The sequence below is a fragment of the Uranotaenia lowii genome, chromosome 2 (genome assembly GCF_029784155.1).
Source record: "Uranotaenia lowii strain MFRU-FL chromosome 2, ASM2978415v1, whole genome shotgun sequence".
Classification (NCBI taxonomy): domain Eukaryota; kingdom Metazoa; phylum Arthropoda; class Insecta; order Diptera; family Culicidae; genus Uranotaenia; species Uranotaenia lowii.
Window position 1 is genome coordinate 373,279,266 of NC_073692.1, and position 26,098 is coordinate 373,305,363.

The 26,098-nt window shown below is 37.7% G+C and overlaps 3 protein-coding genes across 3 annotated transcripts in view; 1 reads left to right on the forward strand and 2 right to left on the reverse strand.

Annotated features, from left to right (window-relative positions):
• Positions 1-3,733: 3,733 nt before the first annotated feature.
• LOC129747074 (uncharacterized) lies at positions 3,734-5,475 on the reverse strand. The gene is made up of 2 exons (XM_055741091.1): positions 3,998-5,475; positions 3,734-3,939 (listed from the first exon to the last, which is right to left on the reverse strand). The coding sequence occupies exon 1, from the start codon at positions 5,460-5,462 to the stop codon at positions 4,209-4,211; it is 1,254 nt and encodes a 417-aa protein (XP_055597066.1). The 5' UTR covers positions 5,463-5,475; the 3' UTR covers positions 3,734-3,939; positions 3,998-4,208.
• LOC129743186 (uncharacterized) lies at positions 5,462-10,355 on the reverse strand. Its single transcript, XM_055735159.1, has 4 exons — positions 9,534-10,355; positions 9,464-9,469; positions 5,520-9,131; positions 5,462-5,467 (listed from the first exon to the last, which is right to left on the reverse strand). Exons 1-4 carry the CDS (start codon positions 10,353-10,355, stop codon positions 5,462-5,464), a joined length of 4,446 nt encoding a protein of 1,481 aa, XP_055591134.1.
• A 5,528-nt stretch (positions 10,356-15,883) lies between these two features.
• The window catches only part of LOC129744739 (protein king tubby 1), a 165,222-nt gene continuing 155,007 nt past the window's right edge, over positions 15,884-26,098 (forward strand). Inside the window, exon 1 of the mRNA XM_055737425.1 lies at positions 15,884-17,273. Within this exon, the coding sequence (XP_055593400.1) occupies positions 17,229-17,273 (45 nt within the window). The 5' untranslated portion in view covers positions 15,884-17,228. The remainder of the gene's footprint in view (positions 17,274-26,098) is intronic.

Below are 26,098 nucleotides of genomic sequence, written 5' to 3' on the forward strand. Positions count from 1 at the left end.
CAAATGCGACAACAATTCGTTCACAATGGTCAGTGAATCACTTAAAAAAATCGCTATTGTTCAGTGCTCCACTCGGTATCAACAAAAAAACTGATGTGCTTAAGTTGTATAAATAAAGGCGATATACAATGAAGAAATACTGTACGTCAATAGTCAATGTTCTTATATCAGTTCCGCCATAGTACATTTAGGGAATGAATAACACGAGAATGTTAAAATCCCAGACAAAATACAAAAAAGCCAAAATTTATGAATGTTTTGTAATCAACATACGAGCAGATTCTCGAGATTCACACATTATTTGTGAATAATTGATTTAAGATTTTTATCGCCGATATAATTGATAACATTATTTTAATGGCATGCCCCACATTATTTCACCCGCAGCATCCGCTGAGTGAGCACTTACTTAATGATGGAATACAGATTTATAATGTTTAAAATTGTTACCCAACAGCAAAACGAATTGAAACGCAAAAGTGATATTTTGATTTTTTAAGCACATTTTCTTTGCAAAAGTTTGTTGCTTATTAAAGGTAACTTCAATATGCTGATTTTAAATTTAATTCGTCCAGAACATTGTGAGTGGAAGTGTCAAATATCTACTGTAAGAAAATATTTGATGGACAGTAAAACTTAAATCTTTCATATCTCGAAAACAAGAAATATTATATTGGGGTTTTGGTTGGTTCTTACGTAAAATTTTCTCAAGAAAACAATGAAATCATAAAATTCAAGAAAAAAATATACTCTCCTTGAGAAAATTAACGTTTTATTTTTAGAGCTGTGTTTTGACGTTTCAAACGTCACTATTTCGAAAAATGAATAACATCAATCGATAGATTTTAATAAAATCTACACAACGCATATTTTGCCATTTTGGTATGATTTTTCAGTCTGGAGATATTGTATTTTAAAAATGATGAATTTTTCAAAGTCTTGTAAAAAAGAAGGGAGAGTCCTGAAACGACAGGTGGGCGGATCATTCTCAAAAATTGAGGATTTGTTTTGTAGGCCTCAGAAAGTCTTTCGGACAAGTTTGGCGAATTTTCGATAAGATTTTTTTTCTCGCTGTGCACACTTGACATGGAATGACCCATTATATTCATCAAAAAAGTCTGTTTTCCTGGATGAATAATTTGACTTTCATTATGAAAAATCTACTATATACTTCTGATCTTCCTTATGTCACAGAAAGAAAAGATAAAAAAGATCTTATATTATCTGTTAGGTATTGTGTAATTTGCTTTCTGTCAAAGATCGAAATATACTCAATCAATCAGAATCAAATTGATGCAGACTTCCATCGCAGTGATTCGTTTATATAAGGTAATTAAATTAGTTTTAAGAAAGATTTTAAGTATAATATATGTAGTAAATTTTTGTTCAAAGTTACTATTCATAGAAGATCCAAAAAATTAACTTACATCGCCAAATCGATAGTTTTATTTTTGAGAACTTTTACTGGCATGATAAAACTCTATTCATACTTTGCATCTCATAGTATAATTATTATACATCTCCTCAAGGGATTTCCCGGGGAAATTTTTTTACTGTTTTTGTGATATTATCTTAAAAATACCTCTCATGAATGTGAAAATTTGTCTTGTACTTTGAGTTCAGAACCAAGAGCCAGGGTCGTAAAATTAACAATGGTTTTGAGATAATATTTAAATAAAATATTAAGGATACAACACGTCGACAGAATTTCAATCAATGAATCGGTTTTTTTGGGGTAATTTATGGGAACGTTCTCATAAAACTTCCATCGTTTCGCAATATCGTAATAATTTCTATTTTTAAAATGATAATACTCTCAACATGATTTTTATCTCCTTTATCTGATTATCCTAAAAGGTTTTGATATGTAGGTATGTAAGTAAATGAAATTACAATAATTACAATTTAGAGGAAATCTTGTACTGTACGATCAATTCTAGCATATTATGGGTAAAATAATCTTTAAATGTGTATTATCTAATCAAATCAATCGCGTTATCAATTGATAATACAATCAAAATAACTTTAAATACCCCACATAACGTGCTTTTGTCGGCTGCATTTCAAACCTTAATCGTTCATTTTATTGTCTGGTGCGACATCCAAGGTTCGATCTGCAAAGATCAAAATAAGATCACCTCTCAATTTTCTTCTTGGTACACCTTCGATTTTCTTCTTAATCTTACTACCGTACAACCCCCGAGACCATTCACACACACGCACACACAACCACAAACACACTTTCCGAAAGCAAAGCAAAGCTAAAAGGCAAAAAGTAATCAAGGCTTTCAGCTTTCGGTCGACCAGCCAGTTCTCTTCCATTTTTCGCCATGCCCTAGTTACAAGCGTATACGTACGGCGAACAAAAAAATATGGTGACGCCTTAAGAAATTTCCATTCACATGCTCACTCAGTCCATCGAATCGGGTACGGAACATAATATTCCCGGGCGATAAACCCACGGCCAACTATCCTAATGATCGCACAATAAGAAAATTTTCCGAAAACCGATATCACAATTCGACTGCCACGCTCAGAAGCGACCATTTTCATTTTTCGAAACTACCGTACCAATTTCTCGGCGACATCATGAACTCCATGAACCTCCCCCATCTATAGGTGTACTTTTCCATCCTCTTACGGAACCAAGTACGGATACTTGACGTCCAGAAAATCCCCAATTTCGTGGTCAAATTTGCGTCCCCAAACCCGAAAACACCATAAATCGGTTCAGCTCACCTTGCACTGCACTTTGTGACCGAGGGCGGGCACTTTTCGGCCGGATTTCGCACTAAATTTTGCACAAAACGCACCACCGTTGGCTCAGCGATGAAGCCACTTTTACCATTTTCAGATCGCGATTGCGACGACAGCGATGGAAAATGGGACATTTTGGTCGAAATTTCCCCTTTCGGGGTCCGTTTGCGGTAGTGTGTGTACGCGATGCATCGGTGTGTTTATGTTGGCATCTCGTTCTGGCTGCCGGGGTTTGCCGTCTTTTACAGTTAGCGCGAGGGAATACATTGCAAGTGTAGTGGTGTAAACTCGTCCGGGATTTTAATTTTTTGACGTTTCAGTTGGTGGTGTCGCGACGCCGATTTGCCACTGCCCCATGCGGCAGAAATGGTCGGCTTTTTTGGGAAAATTACGACTGTTCAGTGAACTTTCAAAAATCAAATAATACAAAAATAATGATCATAAATTTAAGAATGGGCATAAAGTCAGCTGTTGCAGTTCTTATTATACAAAGAAAGAAGAAGAATAAATTTAAAATCATTTTTAAACAAATTTATCTACGAACTTAAAAACACAAATTCTAGAGTTTTTTTTGATTAAGTCGTATGAGCCACCTGATGTGTTTCGAGAAAATCGATGTTGAAGTTTTCGAACACATTTTTAATTCTATTGTTTTTAACATCTGCAAAGATGGTATGGAAATGTTGTATAAGATGAAGAAAATAATGAAGAATATGCTTACGTATCCGAAATGGCCATTAGTTTAGATTATTCCACTTAAGATGTTCTTACGACTATATGCATTCCCTATTTGGCGCTAACGTCGTTTCGCCACTGTTACGGCCAAGAAAGACACCGACTAAATTTCGAGAGCAGTTGTATTTGTTGATATGTTGCTTCAAAACTGTAATAATACATATTTTTAATACATTTCTAGTGGTTTTAAATTGAAACTCTAACTTACAGCTTAGTCTGCCTTCTCCAAGGCTTGGCCTATTCTTCTTGTCAAGTGTTAACAAAATCGAGTGATTCCTGTGATGAAATCGTGTATCCTTTTTTAGAAAATTTCAGCTAATTTTGATTAATTATTCTTTTCTTTACTTACAGGTTACAGCGCGGAATTCAGCGGAACCACCGCAGTAACGGAATCATCCGTATGGACCGAAACAGATGACTTAACCTGGAACTCAGGAATTACGATTCCTGGAGGATATTTATACTATTAAACGACTGAGGTTTTCAGAAAAGATAGCTGACTTACGTGACAAATCGATCTTTGCGTATGCAAACGAATAAATACGAATAAACTTAGCAACTTTTGGTTTTAGATAAAAAATCGACTAATGCACATAAAATGCCAACTCACGATGTACACGCTTGTAACAATTTGACTTAACCACATGCGGTCTTTCCGTTCGTTTCCCTGTCATCATTAACTATCATTACGTAAATCGGTTTTCCAACCGTGATGATTACGGCAGGGTTGCCTGTTTGCCGACATCCTCCCTCGGGTGCATCTCGGTATCCTCAGAGACTGCACTAGCTCGTCCAACATCCAATAAAGCAAGGTGATGAACCGCTCGACGTAGAAGTCCATTGGCTGTCCTCACGTAAACTTGTCGAACTTGATCGTCTGACCCAGCAACCACTTCCTCAACACGTCCTCGCATCCATCCGTTTCTCACTTTGTTATCGACCACCAGGACTAAGTCCCCAACTTCAATTGACCGAACTTGTTTAAACCATTTAGATCGACGACGTATGATTGGCATGTATTCCTTAAGCCAACGTTTCCAAAAAACATCCAGCTCATGTTGTATAAGATCCCAGGTAGTCTTCAGTTTACGATTTTCTTCTACTGGTACAGCTGGTTGCTTTACCCCGTTCGAGCTTCCCAATAAGAAGTGGTTAGGGGTAAGAGCTTCGTATTCTGCTGCATCTAAAGGTAAGTACGTCAGAGGCCTACTATTAACTATGCCTTCAGCTTCTACTAAAAGTGTTTGCAACCCCTCATCATTTAATTTACCCTCTTCATACGCGCCTTTAATTGCACACTTGACAGATTGAACGAGTCTCTCCCACACGCCCCCCATATGAGGAGCCCCTGGCGGATTAAAAGTCCACTTCGTTTGACAGTTCGTAAATGTATTGGCTAAGCCCCGATTAATTTGTTCTCGTAATACCCTTGACGCTCCTTGGAAATTCGTCCCATTATCACTGTAGAATTCCAGAGGCGCTCCCCGGCGGCTAATAAAACGGCGGACACAGAAGATACACGAAGCAGTAGATAAGTCAAACGCCACTTCCAAATGTACGGCGCGTGTAGTTAGACAAGTAAACAAACATACCCATCTCTTCACTGATGAACGTCCTACTTTCACAAACAGCGGTCCAAAGTAGTCAAGCCCAGTAAAGGTGAATGGGCGTTCATGATCGGCTAATCTAGCAGCTGGTAATGGCGCCATGATAGGATGAGAAGGTCTTGCGTTCCTGACTTTGCACATTTGGCAATCAGCGCACACTTTCTTTACAACTTGACGGAGTTTTGGTATTGCATAGCTCTGACGGATTTCATTCACTACAGTCTCAGAATTAGCATGATGAAAACGACGGTGATACCAATCAACAAGCAATTCAGTTAATCTATGTTTCCTTGGCAAAATAACAGGATAACGGACGCCATAAGGAACTGTGTTCGACGATTTTACACGGCTGTTTTCTCGCATCACGCCTTGATCATCCAGGAATGGAACTAGTTGATACAACCTGCTACTCGAATCGACCTGCTGCATCGTTGAACTTTCGTCATGGCTCTTGGTATTTGTCAACAAACCCATTTCTTCCGGAAAACTTTCCCACTGGACTTCCATCATGATTGCTCGTTCCGCTACCAACAACTCATGTTGCTCCAAAACATCTGACTCTGCGCGATGCTTCTTGGAGATGATATTTTTTAATCTAAGAGCATATGCTACAGCTCTGTGCAGTCGTTCCCAGCGAGAAAATCGATGATAACCAATAATTGGCTCACGGTGAAGGTGGATCAATACCGTTGCTTTTTTTTCTTCATCAGTGCTTATAGGGGAGTCTCGGCATCTAGGCCAATGGTCTTCGGAGGACTTCAGGAAATTAGGTCCATCAAACCAGCTACTGTCGTTCTTGAAATATGGTCCGCTGCCCCACTTCGTTGCTTCATCTGCAGGATTCATTTTCGTGGGAACCCATCTCCACTCATCACCTCTGGATAAATCCTGAATTTCGCCAACTCTGTGAGCTACATATGGACGATAGTTATGTGGATCTGCCTTTATCCAGGAAAGCGCCGTGCTGGAATCAGTCCACAAATACCGTTGTTCAATATCGATGTCATGGTTTTGCTGGACAAATTTCATCATACGAGCCGCCAAAACACAACCTTGTAGTTCAAGTCTTGGAATTGTAACTGGCTTTAGTGGTGCTACTTTCGCTTTGCCTGCGACTAATCGCGTTTTCCAAGAACCATTTTCACTCATTGTTCGTAAATAGATGGCACAACTATACGCTGAATCACTTGCGTCCGAGAATGCATGTAGTTGTGCATGAAGATAAGTTTCCTCCACGGCTCCAGGGAAATAACAACGGGGTACACGGATATCTGCTATATAGTTGATCATCTTAGTCCAATTGATCCAGCGCTGATGTACGGCATCGTCTACAACCTGATCCCAGCCAATGCCAGATCGCCACAAGTCTTGGATTAACAATTTTCCATGTATCAAAAATGGTGCTAATAATCCTAAAGGATCGAAGAATGTCATCACGCAGCGTAAAATTTGCCTTTTAGTAGGTCGCATTTCTGTTTCTAATAGTTCTTTCACTTCATCGCTCATCTGTGTTGCAAAACTCAACTCATCACTCCTGGGATTCCAGAGCATTCCCAAAACTCGCTCTCTCATCGAATCGTCTCTTGTCAGATCAAGTTCCTTGTCTGTGACATTCGGCAGCTCTCCTAGATGTTCAAGAACGGCTTCACTATTAGATCTCCAGTTGTGTAATGCAAATCCCCCTTTACTATGCACTGTCCTCACATCTGTTGCCACCTCCTTCGCCTCTTCCTCTTTCCCAAAACTTTGCAGGTAGTCATCAACATAGTGACGGCAAACTGCTGCTTTTGCTGCTTTAGGGTACTGTTCGCTGTGCTGTTGTGCGTTGATGTTCTTCACATACTGTGCAGATGCTGGAGAGCACTTCGACCCAAACGTTGCTACATCCATCAAATATACGTCAGGTTGCTGTGAGGGATCGGATCTCCAAAGAAAACGCTGCGAATTCTTATCTTCCTCTCTTATCCGTACTTGATGGAACATTTCCTTAATATCTGATGTTACTGCAACATTGAACAGACGAAACTGGAACAACACGCTAGGCAAAGAAGAAAGCTGGTCAGGGCCTTTAAGTAGAACACAGTTTAACGAAATTCCATTCACCTTCGCAGCAGCATCCCACACGAGCCGTACTTTGCCTGGCTTCTTCGGGTTCGTAACGGCTCCTAGTGGAAGATACCACACTCGGCGTGGGTCTGCTCGTTGAAGTTCTTCGACGGTGGCTTTGTGAGCATAACCCTTGGACACATACTGCTCTATTTGTTTGTTTATATTAGCTCGCAGTTCAGGATTGCGATTCATCTTCCGCTCAAGGCATTCTAGGCGTCGTAAGCTCATGGGAAAGCTGTCTGGGAGTTCCACATCATCACTCATCCACAATAGACAGGTTTCGAATCGGTCATCCACTCTTCGTGTAAAAAGCTTTAACAATTCCAACGCCCGTTGATCTTCCTTGCATAATCCTTGTTCAACCGCGACACCCGTTTCTTCCCAAGCAAATAACTGTTTAACTATGTCGTGAAGCGCTAAATCTTTCGTGCAACTGCAAACGTGAAAACTGTAACTATTTCCAGATTGACTACTCCGGTTTCCATACACGCACCATCCTAAACGTGTTTTCACTGCCACAATCCCAGAATTATCACTTTCTTTTATCTCAATTGGAAGTGCTAGCTGTAGATTGTCAATTCCAATCAAGATAGTCGGGTTGGCGTTCCTGTAGCTCTCCAATGGTAGTCCCATCAAGTGCGTATAGCGGTTGGTCGCTGCCTCCGCATCGAAACTCTGCTGTGGAAGATTCAAAGTTGAGACAGTGCGTGCATTTGTTATCTTGAATCGTTTTTGCTGATTAGAGCCTGAGATTTCAATGTCAATTTTCCTGGAATTCTGTTCCATACGGGAAGTGTTCCCTGTCCAATGCAGGCATAATGGTTGATGAGTTCCACTTATTCCTAACTGCTTTGCGAGCCCCTCTTCAACCAGTGTTAGATCCGATCCTTCGTCGAGAAACGCGAACGTTTCAACAAGACCTTCTGAACTGTAAACTGTAACTGGTATGATCCGGAAAAGCGTGGAACTATTTGCAAGACGGTGAGCGTGATTCTCTGCTGACTGAGTTGTCTGATGATCCGATGAAGTTTTCTTAGAGTGTAGCAAGGCGTGATGTTTGTTTTGACATCCGTCAATATTGCAGCGATGAGTTATACGACATGGTCGTCGTCCATGTCCATACAGACAAATCTGGCACAAATTCAATGCTCGCACTCTTCTCCACCTCTCATCAATAGGAAGATCCTTGAAGGCTTCGCATTCTCTAAGGCGATGACCTGGCTCTCCACAGCTTCCACAGTCCAGCTGTTTTAAAGTTGATACATATTCACTGGAACCTTGGACGTCAATCGAATGCGAATTGATGAAAGCTCTGGATTTAAATTTATCACGAATTACTTCACGAGAACTGATCTTCTTTATCTCTGGTTCGTACACAATAACACTGGTAGCATCACGAACTACGATGGCCATATAATCGCTGAAGGTTCTAAGGTTTACGTTCTGCAAATCTCGGCGGTGTGCTGCCCACAGCATCTGTTGTTCTGTAGGCAACTTTGTAACAAGTTCCTGGAGCAACTGTGGATTGAAAAGATGAGAGAATTCGTTGGCTGCTTCAATATGTCCGCATAAAGCTTTCACCGCTAGTCCAAATTCAACCAGTCCCTCCAATTTGTTCGATTTAATGACAGGGAGCGAGCGCACTTGACTCAAAAGAGAGTTGATCAGGACTTCTGGCCGTCCGAAACGAAATCGGAGATCTTCAATGACTCGGGGCACTGCTGCTGGATACACCAATTGACTACGAACTGTTTCAAGAGCACTACCACTCAAACACTTCTGAAGACGCACCATATTCTCACCATCTGTGAAACCACAGGCTGCTGTCGTGTACTCAAAATTAGCGATAAACATCGGCCAATCTGCCGGATCACCGGAAAATCGCGGTAGTTCACGAGCTAATGACTGTCTAGCGGTTAACTGCTGCGGAGTTGGGCTTGGATAGGTCATAAGATTGTTTGAAACATTTGTGGGGGCGTTGGGGTATTGTACTGAATGCAGCATATTATAATCAGGTCTTGCGGACTCGTAACGCGATGGACCAGAAAGAAAATCAGGGGCAGGGGGGTGTTGCATTGACCCAATTCTAGATCTTGATTCAGCGGTATCAAAACGCGACTGACTAGGAAAATGTTTAAAGTGTGACTGACTATCAAATTTTCTTGTTTCTGGTGCATAATGTGGCGTATCGTATGTGGGGTTAAAATCATTCATGGCATAGAATTTCGGTTTATTAAAAGAGGCTTGACGCTTACCTGATTCTTTTGGGTAGTTAGGCAGGGGGGAAGAGTAAACATTTCCACGATATCCTTCTACAAACCTTACCCTCGATGCGGGTACAATTGGCTCTCCGTTCAACCATCGATTGTTTGCCGAGTTCCACTGGCTAGATTTTGGAACTGTTTCCAAGTTTGTCGACTGTAGGAACCTATCCTTCAATACACTCGGCGGACGCAGAGTGGGATCAGTCGCTTCGTAGACTGACTTCCCTGTCGTATTACGCTTGGGAATGGTTCCTGTATTATTTCCGCTATCTGTCAAGAGCAAGGTTTCCTTACAGAGATTTAGAAGATCCTGTACGTCATTTGCAGTGGGACTTCCGTTTTGTTCAAACTGTTCCAAACGGTCAACCAATCGTTGCTTGCTCCGTAGATCCGCATTTTGCGACATTGGTCTAGGGTAAGATTGGGCTTCCTTTTCCACATCATCTGCAATCAGATTCGTGTCGCTAATCCAATCACGAAGCCGCTGTTGATCTCCTTGGACACTCACCGAATGTTTTCGGCTTCTTGAGCTCCGTGCGACAACAGTTTCCAATAAATCTTCTCTCTGCTTGAGAAATCGTTCTTTCATGTCCAACTCCAGCTTTTTAATCTCCAATTCCTGCTGCTTTATCAGACGGTTCAAAGAATCTGACATCGTCAGAGTATCACTTTCAGATTCAAAACTCCTTCTGTGGTCATCGTTACCAGCAGAGCACGATCGACATATAAAATCATGATCCGCGACGGATTCTTCCACACCGGCACACGAGAAGTGCCGCCAAGACGCACATTGGTCACATTGAACCATCTTCTGGAAGGCATCGCACTGTACGCAGTCAACACAGTTGAATTCCAGTTCCGGGTCATAGTCCTTTCCTGCCATCCTGGGCGGGTTAAGCTTTTTGAAGAATGTTACGGCCAAGAAAGACACCGACTAAATTTCGAGAGCAGTTGTATTTGTTGATATGTTGCTTCAAAACTGTAATAATACATATTTTTAATACATTTCTAGTGGTTTTAAATTGAAACTCTAACTTACAGCTTAGTCTGCCTTCTCCAAGGCTTGGCCTATTCTTCTTGTCAAGTGTTAACAAAATCGAGTGATTCCTGTGATGAAATCGTGTATCCTTTTTTAGAAAATTTCAGCTAATTTTGATTAATTATTCTTTTCTTTACTTACAGGTTACAGCGCGGAATTCAGCGGAACCACCGCAGTAACGGAATCATCCGTATGGACCGAAACAGATGACTTAACCTGGAACTCAGGAATTACGATTCCTGGAGGATATTTATACTATTAAACGACTGAGGTTTTCAGAAAAGATAGCTGACTTACGTGACAAATCGATCTTTGCGTATGCAAACGAATAAATACGAATAAACTTAGCAACTTTTGGTTTTAGATAAAAAATCGACTAATGCACATAAAATGCCAACTCACGATGTACACGCTTGTAACAATTTGACTTAACCACATGCGGTCTTTCCGTTCGTTTCCCTGTCATCATTAACTATCATTACGTAAATCGGTTTTCCAACCGTGATGATTACGGCAGGGTTGCCTGTTTGCCGACAGCCACCTCATCAAATTTATCATTTAATATTATTGTGGTTACCTGTTACTTCGTTATACCCTTTAAAATCGCTTGTAGTACTGTCTTTAAATGCAACAGGAAGCAGAAGTGGTATTTGGAAGTACCCGTTTAGTGCCTAGAATCGGCACTTCGGGTGAATGTTCATCAGATATGTTTTAAGTAGACTGGACATTGCTGGCTACCTGTTCTGACTCCAATGACCGTCCAAGGGGTGCAGCATTCGAAGCTTTTAGTTATTTTGGCTGTCTCTGTAGTGAAAATTTATGAAGATAATAAGTTTCACAATTTGAAGGAACGTTGGTTGAACTTACCTAGGCACATATTAAAGACATATCTTCTATTGAGATGGCTGAAACCACTCCCACTATCGATTTCTTTTGAATTTCAGAATGTTTAACACTTTTAACGAAGCATTTTTTAGGGAAATGCATAAGGTCACAAAAGCCATCACGCCGAACTTTTATTCTGCGACCTTTGTTTTGCACGGTAATCCATGTGCAGTGCAAAACGTCGCAAAAACCAAATTACACTCGAAAATGAGAAAGTCATCATACGTCCTAAATTCAAATCATTTTGTAAAATTTATTCATTGATCAAATGAAACCAATTTTTTACCAAAGATGAAGTACATGCTTATCAATCGTTTGCAGCAAATAACTCAGTTTTGTTTATATTGGTTCATACGACCTAATCAAAACAAACTCTAGAATTATTTTAATAAAGGATTGTAAAAATAGATTAATACCTACAATGAATTGAATGAAAAAAAAAAGTAAAAATAAGGACAAAAATTAAAAATAACAACTAAATATATAAATAACCGAAATGACACAAATGAAAAATGAACAAAATGGCACAAATGAAATATTGACAAAAAGAGGCAAATGAACTAAATATCTAAAGCCTCTATAAATAAATCAATCAACCAATGTAGACAAAAATGAAATAATTAAAAACAAAAAATTCAAAACTGAAAAAAATTACAAAAATGACAAACATAATAAAAATGACAAAACTATAAATTTTGTAATTGTTTTTTTTTATTTAATTTATTTTATTAGAGAGGCTTGCTTGGTAGATTCGCCTCTATTGTAATTGTTTTAAATTTTGGCGTGTCATTTTTGGACATTTTTCAACTTGTTAATGTAGTTTATTTCGGCACTTTGGTTTAATAACAATTTGTTTGTTTTTTTTTTTATTGATTTTTATAGGTATTCCATTTATAATTCATTCGCACCTTTTTAATAACAATTTGTCATTTATTTAATTGTTTCCATTTGACAAAAATAAAAAAAAAAAATGGCAAAAATTACCAAAATGCCAAAAATAACAAAAATGACTAAAATTTAAAAAAAAAAAAAAAATTACAATATGGACAAAAAAGTACAAAAAATAGCGAATTCACAAAATTAGAAAAGAAAATTTAAAAACAAATAAAAATACAATTTAATAAAGAAAATAAGAAAAATTTACAAAAATTTTGAAAATTCAGTTAAATATAAAAATTACAAAAATTAGAAAAAAATTACAAAGAAGGAGGCGAATGAATCTTAAATTCAAAGTCTCTTTAAAATGAATAGAACAAACACACAAAAATTGAAAAAAAAAATTACAAAAACCGGAAATAAAAATTGGTTAATAATTCATAGTTTGAAAACGAAATTTCAAATGTAAAAAGTAAAGTGTTGTTTTTAAAATTTTGATTTCTTTTTTTTCGAACTTCACTAGTTCATTCTTAACTCACAAATGAAAAAGACTTTTATAACAAGCCACACGCAACAAATTGCCGACTCCTTTGTACCACTGACCATACTGACTGGACACTCGATTTCGTTTTTTGGATATTTTTTCCAACAGTACGCAATGTCGATTCCGGAGTGCGCATCGATCGATTTGAAGAAATGCTATCCCAGTTAGGAAATGCCACCCAACTTTAAAAATAATACACGCAATTTCTACGATAAAATCGGGCTAAACAGGGCAACAAACAATTCACGCTGTGAGATTTCACAAAAATATGAAAATTATAAACGTAAAATCATTCCTGAATTTCTAGAACCATAAGCACCACGTTTAGCAAAACGTGTTTGTTTGCTCTCCGAGCTGCACCTCATTAGAATGTAGATTAAATTTGCTATCCAATGAATATACTTTTTATTGGTCCAAGCATAGTAAAAGCACTGAAAATCCAGGTACAACCTGACGGTGGACCACAAAAACAGATGAAATTTCAACTTGTGAAAAAATCGCGCAAAGTAGTCAACTTTGCAAAATTCCAGTAAATTCAATTTTTGTTGTATCAAAAAAAAATAAAATTTGTAATGATATTTTTACAAAAGCTCTACCACCGCTCTAACAGTTTTTACTAGCAATCTAATAAAAAGTAGGTTTTTCAGACCACTTTTTTGAACTTTTTGTGACCATTTCATCAAAAAAAAATTTAAAAAAAATATTTCTTGGATTCATGATGTAGACATTAACTACAGCTTTCATGTGCATAAGGTAAATATTTTTTTGGACGTGTTATATATGAACTACAGCAGTTTTCCTGAGGCATGTTTTTTCGGATTTTTTTTCTTTCATGCTGAATAACGAGAAAGCTAGAAGCTTTAGCTATATATAATGTTCTATACATATTTTACTGACATTACAAGGTTTCTATTGATATAAGTTTTATATGAAATTCATAATAATTCAAACGACTTAAATAGATTTTACTTTTGGAGTGTCAAAATGACACTCTAAGTCGGAAAAGGGAGTGTTTTTGTCCAGGCTTACAGGATTCGTCCATAAATAAAGTAAAGATGCAATATTAAAAAACTTTTGAATTTATTTAGGGTACCTGAAGAAATTTTTCTTTTTTGAAGCTTCTGAAAAAAGTTACAAACCTTCAAACTTGCAATAGTGTCAAAATGACACTCTAATGCGGATGAGGGTTAATAAGCTGCCACGTTTGTCCATAGAAAGCAACTACAAAATCAAAAATTTAAAAAGAATTATAAAGTACTCAAAAAGTACTACAAAGCAATAGAAATTCATCTGTGTTATAAAGTACACAAAAATGACAAAAATTAAGAAAATTTCATAAAACTAAAAAGCAAAAATACAAACTGTAGAGAATAATGGATAAATTAAAGATAAAGAGAATCATAATATGTATTGCAATGAACAAACCTATTTCGATTCATGATATTACCCACAATTACCTAAATGAAAATAAGCGTTTGAACGGCATGCTGCTAACTACTTTTAGCTCGAACGGTCGTTTGTAGCGGACTTCAGTTTGTTGATTAATTTCAACTCGAATTTGAAATGAAATTCACTACAAAAACAAAAGACTAAAAATGACAAAAAATAACTTAAAAATGATGGAGACAGAAAAAAATAACAAATATGACAAAAAACATCATAAACAAAACAAGAAAAGTGCTAAATGCATCAAAAACATTATAAGAAGAGGTAAAAAATAACTAAAAATGGTAAAAAATATATTCAAAATTATGTTAGTGATAAAAATAATAGTTTTTCTGAAGATATAATTGAAAAAGGGTGAGAAAAAAAACCGTTCGATTTTGGCAACACAAAATGTTAGGACGTGTGTCAAAATCGAACTTGGTCTGTATTTATTTTTTTTTTTATGGGCCTTTGTTTGTAGAGCTGATATTTTTTCAGTGTTAATTGTGTTGATGCTGCATGGGAACGGCTAAAATAACTCGTTCATCGTTCATTCATTCATTCATTCATTCATTCAAATCAAATGCATCTCTCCTCCAGTTTAAAAAAAAAAAATAATGCTCTCCAAATTTCTTCTGTGTGGAGTGGACATGGACACTGTTGGCATGGAGGTTCAAACGGTCCAAACAAACCCAGCTCGAATAGTCGAATATGAACCAAAAAAATGCATGATTGAATCAATAAATTTCGAGGAACATAAAAAGCCATGCACTTGAAGTGATTTGATTCTATAATTATATTCTCAAATTCATAATCCGTTTATGTGAAATTTTGATTATACAATTAAGAAAAGAAATTTCCGATATTGAAAATCTCATTCTGTGTTGAGAATTTTTGTTTGAAAAATTTAGAATTGAAATTTAACAAAAAAGAATCATGACAAGTGGTAAAAAAATTCATAATAGTGTTTTTTTATTAAATCAATTTTTTTTATGGTTTTGCGTAAACATTTTGGCGAGTAAACATTTGAAAATCCAAATAACCACCTTGACACGTGCTAAGCAGAGCAACGTATCGAACCAGGGATGCCAGGTGTTGAGGATGAAAAATCTGGGCATTTTTGAAAAAAAGTCTGTGTATGTCTGTGCATAAGGAAAATCACTAATTTGGTACTAAACAAGAAATTATGGCGAATCGTGTGAGCGGGGGGGGCAGATTTCAGTCTAATCTGCCAGTAACATATCAAATCTGATACATTAATATTGATTTTATCTGTCAATTTTAAAAGTCTGTAAAATCTGGGCACTCTCAGCAAAAATCTGGGCAAAATCTGTGTCTGACCAATATCTGGACGAAGGGTCAAAAGTCTTGGTTTTACAGACAAATCTGGGCACCTGGCAACCCAGTATCGAACACACGTGGTCGGTTGTGTTCGTGAAATTGCTGCAAAAACGGAACGGTAGAATTTGTACGGAACCATTCACCCCACTACATCAATGCCAACGGGAGCAAAACAACGATAAATAAACCCATATATCTACCAATACAAACCCGCGATCGTCTTCGGACGGAGCGGATGAGTTTCATTCTAGTTCAGCACTAGCAGAAATTGAATCAACGGAACACGGCCACCGATGTTGGTTCATTATTGTTTGAAAAAGCGTGCAGCTGGCAGGACGCAAAAGTTATAGGCGCATCGCTGCCGACCAAGTCCTGGCGTATTTAGTTACTCTCAGATACCTAGTCCTGTGGTGTTTTTTGGTCACCACCGTCGAGTGACCGTAGACCAAGGATTCGGGCTTTCGTGAATTTTGAACATAAACTATTGTGGAATACGGTATACGCATCGAGTGTACTACAGTCCAGTCAGTGGAAGGTAGTGATAGTTGGCCCCGTTTTTTCATCCGTAGCTTGGAATCGAATAGCGACCCAAACAGTGCAGTTTTGTTGTGGTAAATTTTTCCCCTCAGGGTTCCATCAACTTCTGAGAGAGACAAAACAAGTTTGTGCAATCTGGATTCGATTACCCGGATCCAGTTCCGGGATACAAGTGTTCCAGATGGTTTGGAATTGATTCTACATTGGTACTCGCCTAGGTTACTATAGGAATATTTTACGAAGCTGATACATAACGCAATCGAAAGCTGAACCAATTCGGAGAAGAGGGTGGGACGGGTTATAGTTCCTAAGTCCCGGGAACGAAAAAAGAACCCTACAGGCACAGACACAAAAACCCCTTGGTGATGAATCGTCAAAGTCGTAGTCCTCGTCGTCGTTTGACATATCGATAAAATAAAATATAGCGTTCGCGATTTGCTGCTACTGAGGGCCTACTCTCGCGTGACCAATCCAGCCGGTTCCCAGAAGGATTATACGACGACGGCGGCCTACATATAAAGGAGGTAGAGGGAGGTTCTTCAAACTTCATCGACCGATAGACCAATCGACCGGAAAGTAGAATTCAGAGCTGTTTAAACGATATCTTTCCTTCCTTCGTGTGTCCCCTCACATACGCATACGCCTCGGGGATTTGATTGCGCTTATAGGCAAATCCGTGGAAGAGGGTCAATCCTAGACCGACAGGTGTCGCATGGCATACAACAGCTACAAACTATATAAGTTGTATTTCCACCAGAAAATAGTTTGTTGTTGATCACCAGGAGTGTGTTTGGCCGATGTGCTAAAGTGTGTCGCAAAGTTGCCCGCTTTTAATTGACCTTTGGGGACTTCCAAAGGGTCCCCTCAGTAAAACCCCTTAATACCCTTAATGGCAGCAAATACTACGGCAGTGAGTGAGTGAAATCTCCGTAAACAAAGGCAGTTGTGGTCGGGTTAGTGCAGTTTTGTTTGTCTCCTCCTGTCCCCGTCAGGACAGCTGTAATTCGAAAAAAAAACGTATCAATATTCTAAGCTAACAGAAAAAAAACGCAGAAAGTGCTCCCCCCGAAGAGAGTGTGATACGAGGTGGAAGGCGACCTGCAGATACTATGAGTGCAATCAATAACAGCAGACACCAGAAGTTGGAACAGCAAGTAAGTACCTAACTACCTACCGATTGCGTTTTACATAATAACGATTTTCAACCCTTTGCCCGAAACTAGCAGTCCACTCCGTTTTGGACTTGGCTTTAGTCCTAATATTTGTTTGGGGTTGTCCGGGCTGTATAGAATGGGGGGAATTTGTTCGACTGATTTATAGTCTTGAAGAGGTGCTCCAGAATAACCGTAAGAGCCAGTTCAAAGGTGAGGGCACTATTTGTATTTGTCTCAAAGCCTCACAAAGTCACTATTTTTAAAAGCTTTTTTTATGTATTGCCAGGCGCCAGGACTTTATCGGCACTAATTTTAAAATATGTTAAAATTGTTATCAAAAAAAGTCTATCAGACTATTAGTAATTTTAGGACTCAAAATGGGAAGCAGAATTTAGATTTATTATAAAAAATTAAAAACAGAATCTTAATTGTTTAAACTGTGCATAAAAAATTTAAAAAAAATGAAAATAATTTTTTTTTATCTAAATTTGGATTTCAAAATCAATACAAGAGATCTAGTCTAGTCGGGTCGGGTCGGGTCTAGTAATTAATGTGCCTAATATTGTTTTCTTTACCTAATATTTTATTTTTCTCAACTTCAACAGAACAAAAAGAACTTAAATGTGAATAATCAAATTCTGTAGCATATTTTAAGGTGGGCGTTGGTCTACTGATTACTGCTTCACTGCTAGCCGTCTGTGATGCTAGTCTCAACGATAATTATTCGTCGCATTGAAATCCCGCAGAGGGTTAAGCTGGTGGACACTACTTATTTTCTCCACCAGTAGTTAACCCACGTTTTTTATATACCTAGTCAGTCATCCGCAATGTGAAAAATTATGGGACTTTTTCCTTTTATTTTTGTGTTTTTTTCCTCTTCATTGATTGTCTAGTCGAGATTATTTTTGTATACGACAAGCTAACACATAGTGATGATGAATTTTGAGTAGCACCCCTTTTAGATGGCACAATATTGTTAATGGTTGAATATGTAATGGTTGGAATATGTTTTACATAGTAGGAATAAACATACAAATTAAAACAAGTGAAAGTACGCAATATATCGAAGAAATGCGTTCAGCTAAATTAATATATTGTTGAAACTTTCAGTAATTCGATTATTGTGTTTAGAAGGATAATTACCCAGTGAAAATCTGCTGTGGCGACCGTTAAAAACTGGATGGACTTTAATGACAACCAGGCAATTTACTCGTAAATTGGTTTTTCTACTTTTCGACCATGAATTTGCTTTCTGTAATCTATATATTCCAAGAGATTTGATGGTATGGTAGTTAGTGTATTCAATTTAATGTAATTTTTAAAAATTTGTCATTTTTTAAATTACAAAAAAAAATTAATCGCGCAAACGGAAACCAATACACAATGGGCAAATTTGGACCTAAAATCCCAAAAAATCGAAGCGCTCAAAAAATGGAATACTGTTTTAACCCGCAGGATATCAAACTCATATTATTGTTTTTACATATCCTCATCGTCGATGGCCTTTTGAGAAAACTTAAAAAAACAATCGATGATCCGATTCTAGCTATGAAATGAAAACACTCAATTCAATGAAGCAGCGCTTTAATATGTAGACCGTCAGAAAAAGTCATAAGTGATTCAAATTCAATATATTCGCTTTTGGATTTGCGAGAAGCCTCGCCATGGAGTAGCGTTTAGTCAGCAAACGCTTTTTTTTCACTTTTATGAAACATTAGAAACTAGCATTAAACGGATTATTCAACTGGATGTACTTTGTTAATGTGGCGATAAATTCATTTTGCTCCTTGTCGTAAAACTAGAAGAACACTATACATCAGGGGTGAGCAACCTTTTGAATCAACGGGCCAATTTAAATTTGAAATCTTGTTGGCGGGTCGCACTTAAAATAATTTTTTTGTGATCAGAGCTTTAATCCATTTTTCATAACTACAAATTTTTGGCGAAAAAAAAAACTGGAAAAGAAAAGATAAAACGAATTCGCGTGTTCAAAAACAGTAATTCAACACAGCTTTTTAAATACCCGATATTGAAGAGGTACCTCGCTAAATCTTTTTCATTTTCAAATTCTCTTAATTTTTTAATAGTAGTTCTTTGCGAACATTCGTTCTTACAACATTCTTGTAAAACCGATGATACTATTAGCCATCACTTCCATTTAGGAATCTTCTGGAGCTTACCACAGGGATAACTAAGAGTGTGATAAATATATTTTTAAAGAAATCACAGTCTTCTTAGCGTTGGACGTTGAATCGCTATTTGACTTTCTGTGATTCTTTTTTCCGCAATTCAAACTTGTCATCAAAGCCTAGATTTTTTTCCTACAAACGTTAAAAAACCCGTTTTTTAAATTGAAGTTCTGAATTGAATCATTGTTCAATCAAATGTTGAGCAAGGTTTGCAAAATCACAGAAAAATGTTAAATTTTACATACATACATAAGAAACTTTCTTCGAAACTACGTTCTTGATTTTAGAATTTTTATCCACATTTTTTTATCATTTTTAATCTTTTTTAGATGTCATTGCAATAGGATTTCTCAAGCTTTATTTTGACTCTGGTAATGAGGATGGCGAATTATAAGTGAAATAACTCAATTTATCGATGTTTGTGATAAAGTTTCTATCTGATTTCTGAAAAAAAGCATATTTTGGTCAACGAATAATTTCAGATATCTATTTTTTTTCAAGAACTAATAACTTTTGTGAGCTGATTCATGTTGATAAACAATCTTAAATTGTTTACTTAGGCTTTATTATTTAACTTTCGTAGTTTTCGTCAATAATCAGAAATAAAAAAATTATCACAAGTTTTTGGTTCAATTTTTTTGCCAGTATTTGAATGCTTACAGAACAAGCCTTTTTGTCGAATTGAATAGAATAATTTGAAAAAAAAAAAATTTCTGCTGAGCATACTTTTTATCATTCAACTTTATTTTTGCTTGAAATGAAAAAAAAAAAAGACTTCACTAAACCGGCTTCGAAATTCCTTTGATCATGTGTATAGGTTCCGATTTTGGGCTGTTCTTCCGACTCACTTTAATTGATTTTGCTTTCAAAGTGGTTAGAATTAAATAATAAGAAAAAAATTATGCTGAATATAAAAAACTGAAATATTACGTTTAGCCACCAAACAATATTGCATTTAAGTCTTGAACAGAACATAATAAACGCTTAAAATGCCAGAAAAAGTTAACAATTTTAAATTTTCTCAAATATCCATTGCAGAAAAAAGTTAAGTCATAAAAATTTCAAAAAAGCTTCGGGGGCCGCACAAATGGGTCTCGTGGGCCACATGCGGCCCGCGGGCCGCGGGTTGCTCACCCCTGCTATACATAATTGAGATATCGAATAATTTGAAATATAGCTCAGTGGCAAGTCTGTTGCTTCCTGAGCCGATGTCCGCGAGTTCGAGCCCAAGAGTAAACATCGAACACAGTTGTACCGGATAAGTTTTTCAATAACGATCCGCCAACTGCAACGTTGATAAAGTCGCGAATGCCATAAAGATGGTAAAACGACTATAATCGAAACAAAAAAAAAAAGAATAATTTAAAATGAAAAGAAAGACACAAAGAGAGGGCACTGATGACCCATCAGAGAAATCGAAGAGTAGAGTATGTGCATTGAAATCGACAAAGATTTAGAATAGATAGCATTTTTCTTTTACTATTTTCCGGGGTCATATCCGAAGCCAACCGATAAGGAATAAAGCTATCGACAAAAAGTGGTATTGGTTCAACCATTCTACTACAATTGCTCGTATTCATCCTTATACACATCAGATTCTACTCCAATAATGAACTTCCTTTGAGGTGGAATTATCGATATAGAATTCTATGCCGGACCGGCATTAACAAGCTTTCTAATAACTAGCATTGTGCTCCAAGCGCAACCGTATTGCATATGTCTAAAAGAAATCAAATAAACATATCCTATCACAAGACAAAGCAGGATGGAAACAATCAGCCTGTTTTTTTAGAAAAGTCTGGAAGATTTTGAAAAAAATGTCTGGATAAGTCAAGATGGCGAACTTTATAGGTGACGACCTTTTGCAGTGTAGGAAATAATGCTCATGACTTGATAATAATCATACATTCTATACACTACCAATGCCTGAGACCATTGTGGTGTTGTCCGCAGTATTTTGTTTAATTGTTTATTTGTGTAAAAACATCAACGGATCACATGGTGATCCTAATGATAACTTAATAAAATAATGATTTAAAAACTACTTAAATCTACAAAGTTCTCGAAACCATTAAAATTTTTCTTCGGAAAGTAGCCCTTGAAACATCAAAGTCGAAGTACTCGGCGAAGCGGTTGAAAATTCTCAAAATTCCAATTAGAAGGCTGTTGGCTGCAGATTTTGGTTCCTTAATCCTCGGGGCCGCACACTGAGGGGAATAGCCTCCAGCAGCGTGGAAGAGTCAATCCTCGACGCAAGGAGATCCACTACGATTAAACCACGTGCAGCGTTTCGATTTTGAAGCGTGTCTAAATCAATTAGGCGGCAACGGTTTTCGTAACTGGGTAAACGAAACGTATCTAACCAGTTCAAGTGTCGCAGGGCATACCGTATGAAGGCCGCTGGATAGCCTCTATTCGTTCAGCTCCGTTCTGGTAAAATGGGCACCAAACTGCAGATACATATTCAAGCGTTGAGCGAACTGTGCTGCAATACAGATTTTTTAGGCAGTACACATCTTTAAACTCCTTTGTTACGCAAAATAAGAAGCCAAGACTTCTAGACGCTTTATCGATGATGTAATTCGTATGAGTCTTAAATTTCAGCCGATGATCTAGGATAACGCCCAGATCGTTGATGTAGTCCACCCGGGCGATGGTTTCGTTCCCGTTTTGGTTCAGAGGCAAGGAATTGGTGTCACACCAGTGAGCGAAGGTGTTGAACTGCCTTTGCAAGAGATCGATATCGTTTTGGCCATTCATCGTGTGGAAAAGTTTGAGGTCGTCGGCATACGCAAGTTTTGGGCCGTCCAAGAGGGAGAGAGTGCATCGTTGAAATAGATGACAAAAATTATCGGTCCCAAGTGGCTTCCCTGGGGCATACCTGAACAAGCGGAGAATTGTCTTGAAAAGTAATTTCCAGTTCGCACTGATAACTTTCGTCCCGTTAAATAGCTTCGAAACCAGTCCAGTAGGAATCCACAGAATCCTAAGCGTTCGAGTTTTGCGATTGAAATAACGTGATTTACTTTGTCGAAAGCAACAGACAGATCAGTATAGATGGCGTCAGTTTGGGACTTCATGGCAAAGCTATCTTGGACGAACGATGTGAAAGTCAGCAAATTTGTTGTCGTGGACAGTGATGTTAACCTTCCAGATTTTGTCTAGATCTCCCTTTGAACTTCTGACAGACATTAGGTTTCCAGACTTCCAGACTTTTGACATATCTTGCAGACAATACCAGAATTTTAGGTCAGGACATAAATTGTTCCAAAAAACTACGAAGATTTAATATGTTCATGGTACATATAATATGACTCGAACTGATAAGAAATTAGGAATTATAAATTCAGAAGTGTTTGAAAGCTGTTTATAATTGCAAACGCTTCGAAGATGACAGAACACGTAACTGATTGTGTCGGGAACAAACGATTCGTGGCTACAATATTGAAGGTCACCACTTTGAAAAGTATGCTATCCAGACATTTTTTAAAAATCTTCCAGACTTTTTCTAAAAACAGTTGACAACCCTGGTCGTGGATCGTTTGGAAAAAAATCCATGTTGATCGTTGGAAAAGTATTGCTTCGAGGACGAAAAAATCGGATCCAGAAAAACCAATTCGAACAGTTTGGCTATCGAACAGAGAGCTGAAATTCCACGGTCGTTGTCAATATCTTTCTTCTCTCCCTTTTTGTGATCAGGGAACATGTAAGCTTCTTTCCAAAACGAGGGAAAGATTGCGAAGTCTAGCGAAGCTCGAAAAATATGCCTAATGGGAGTCAGTAAATGTGGCATGAAACGTTTCAAGAAAATAGCTGGTATCCCGTCCAGACCCGTAGATGATGAGTTTTTAAGCTTAGCTGTCGCTTTCAAAATGGCTGTGTCATCGAATGAAATACAGCTTAAGGAAGAATCTAGAGGTGAAATAATTCTTACAGCCGTTTGTTCTATGCTATACTCCTTGTTTTACATCCATATGCGTAGCATTCCACACTTTTATGTCCAAACTCAAAAGTCTGGTAATGTCTGGAAACCTGAAAAAATATCTGACAAAAGTCCAAAAAGTCTGGAAGATCCAGACGAAATCTGGAAGGTTGACATCACTGGTTTCCAACCGATGGCAAACAAAAAACCCACCAGCCAAGATGAGCTGTGCGTCAATAGAAAACAGTTTCTAGTTTCCCAATCCCACCAAAAAATACCGGCCAAGCGGCAGACGTCCAATGCAGTGCATTTTTTGGTATTCGGCAGTGGTACAAAGACTATGACAATAAATTTTCGTATGATACCGACTCAGATGGTGCACTGGGTAAGATATCAGACTGGCAAGCAGTGAGTTCGATTCTCACTATTTTTTTTGGTAATGAATTATCCAATATTTAAGATGAAAATCCCATAAAATATTTTTCTTGTTTCGCTTGAATGTAGTGGTCATGCATCATTTTGCTCGGGAGCTCGAGTCTTTATGCCAGTAGTGCTTTTCCAATCAAACCATATTTGGTACAGTACACTTTCAGCGCATTTTCGGTACAGAGATTTGTTAAATAGGCATTGGATTTTGGCAACCTCTTCTATGGGTGTACTAGCAGTTCCAGTAGCTAGAATGTTCACAAACGTTTCCCAAAACGATTCCCCGACCGATATTCCTCCTTCTTTGGGGGTCGAATATTCAAATCACATGGAAAGTAGTCGTCAGCCAGCGAACCAATTCAGATAGTTCACTGCTGCTGCTTCTGCTCTTTGCATAATGTTGTTATGATTGGATGCTTCGAGAAAAAGGGTGGGTCGGTAGTGTGGGATACAGAGAAGAAATAAAAATTTCTGACACCACCCCGGCCGCCATCACAAATGGGTCATTGTAATCGATTTTTTTCGTGCATATACTAGTAGTTTTACCATTCTTGGGGCTCCCTTTTTAGTATAGCTGTGAATGGTGGGGAGAGAACCATCATTCTCGCAAGTTTTAATTTCCCATGCACTATCCTTTCGGTTCGGGGTATCCTTCAGGAGGTGGTGATGGTGTGGCGTCAATGAATGGATGTAGGTTTTCGTTTCATGTGCTCTTGCAAGGAAAAGCTCCGGGCGCTTTATATTTTATGATATTTGTTTCGGATGCTACCTGTTTCCATTTTCCCCGTAGCAAGGGTTTTGTTTGAAATGTTCAATGTAACTTATTTTCTTCGAGTGGTATATCACCGTATGTGTTTTTCTTAAATTATAAACCTAAAAAAAATAACACAAGTCTGAAAACACAAACATCAAAAGGCGAAAACTGCGAGCAAACATAAGAGAGATGCAAATTCGAAATTTGGGTTATACACCGGACCTCACCGAAGCTCATGGCTCATGGCGGATAAGAGGTTGTATTGTGGTTGTTAAACAATAATAATACCCGTGATGGTTGTTGCTTTTTTTCCGTACCCATCTGACCGATGTTATTTCTGCGAAGTTACTCTCACCTAACGTATTATCCGTTAGACCGGCTTTTAGGATTTATTTATCTAAGGTTTACATTGAATATTGTTGGGACTTAATCAAAAATTTGCCATGTTCACAATGTAATATTTTCAAATAATTTCATCCAACTGTGTTATGGTCTTGTTCCATGAATTTCGACAGAATCGCATATCAAGCCGGTCTAGCCATTCGAGAGGATGTTATTCGGAGATACATATATGATTGTTCCGCACCCGTAGCCGATCAAACATGTGTCAGATAAAAGGTAAAACATCGATGAGTTAAATTGAGCTGGAAAAGAGCGTGAAAGTGCCTCAATCGCCAAACCATACCTATTGCCTGACCACCATTATCATTATCGACAGGCATGCTTATTGTTGTTATTGGACCGTCCGAGTATTGATCGGAACATCCCAACCTCAAACATCATCATGGATGTACCTTTTGAGCCACACTGGTCATTAATAAAGAAAACATTACTGCTTCGTTATTGTATGAGTCGTATTTTGACGTTTTGGGTACACTTTTTCGTTTCTCATTTGGGAGGTTTATAAGCTCGAATTATCTCTAGGTTATGGTAGAACAGTTCACTGGTATGGAAAGTTATTTAACTAAATTGTTAACAAGATATATTCACAGTGTTTTAATTTGCAAATTAAAGAGTATTGTCGCGAAAAATGAACAACCTATTCTTATGGCGTAGGAAAAAAAATAACGCAAATACCTAAAAAAAGATGTTTAGAGTGCAAACCATTGGTGCTATTTCTCTAAGTTAAAAAATAAAAAAAATTTCAAAACTTCAAAATGAACTTCTTAGACCTTCAGCAACCTTGAGCAACCTTTTGAACCCACGGGCTAATTTGAATTTGAAATAACAACAAACGAACAATACCAGCAGGGCCGGATTAAACCATCGGGGGCCCGGGGCCCGGGGCCCCTATGATTCATTTTTTTCAAATGCCAACCTGAATATTTTAAACGAGTTAAAGAACAGGAGATGAGCTCAATATACTCTTTTCAAATTGCCATGTTTTCTGTGTAGAAGATGGTTTCTGGTATCTTCAAATAAAAATTATCAATCAATCAAGTGCAAACATTGCGGAAGAGTTTAGAAATTTCTCTAAATGAAAGCTCTGATTTGAGCTTCCACATGCAAAATTTAATTCTCAGTTTTTTTAATA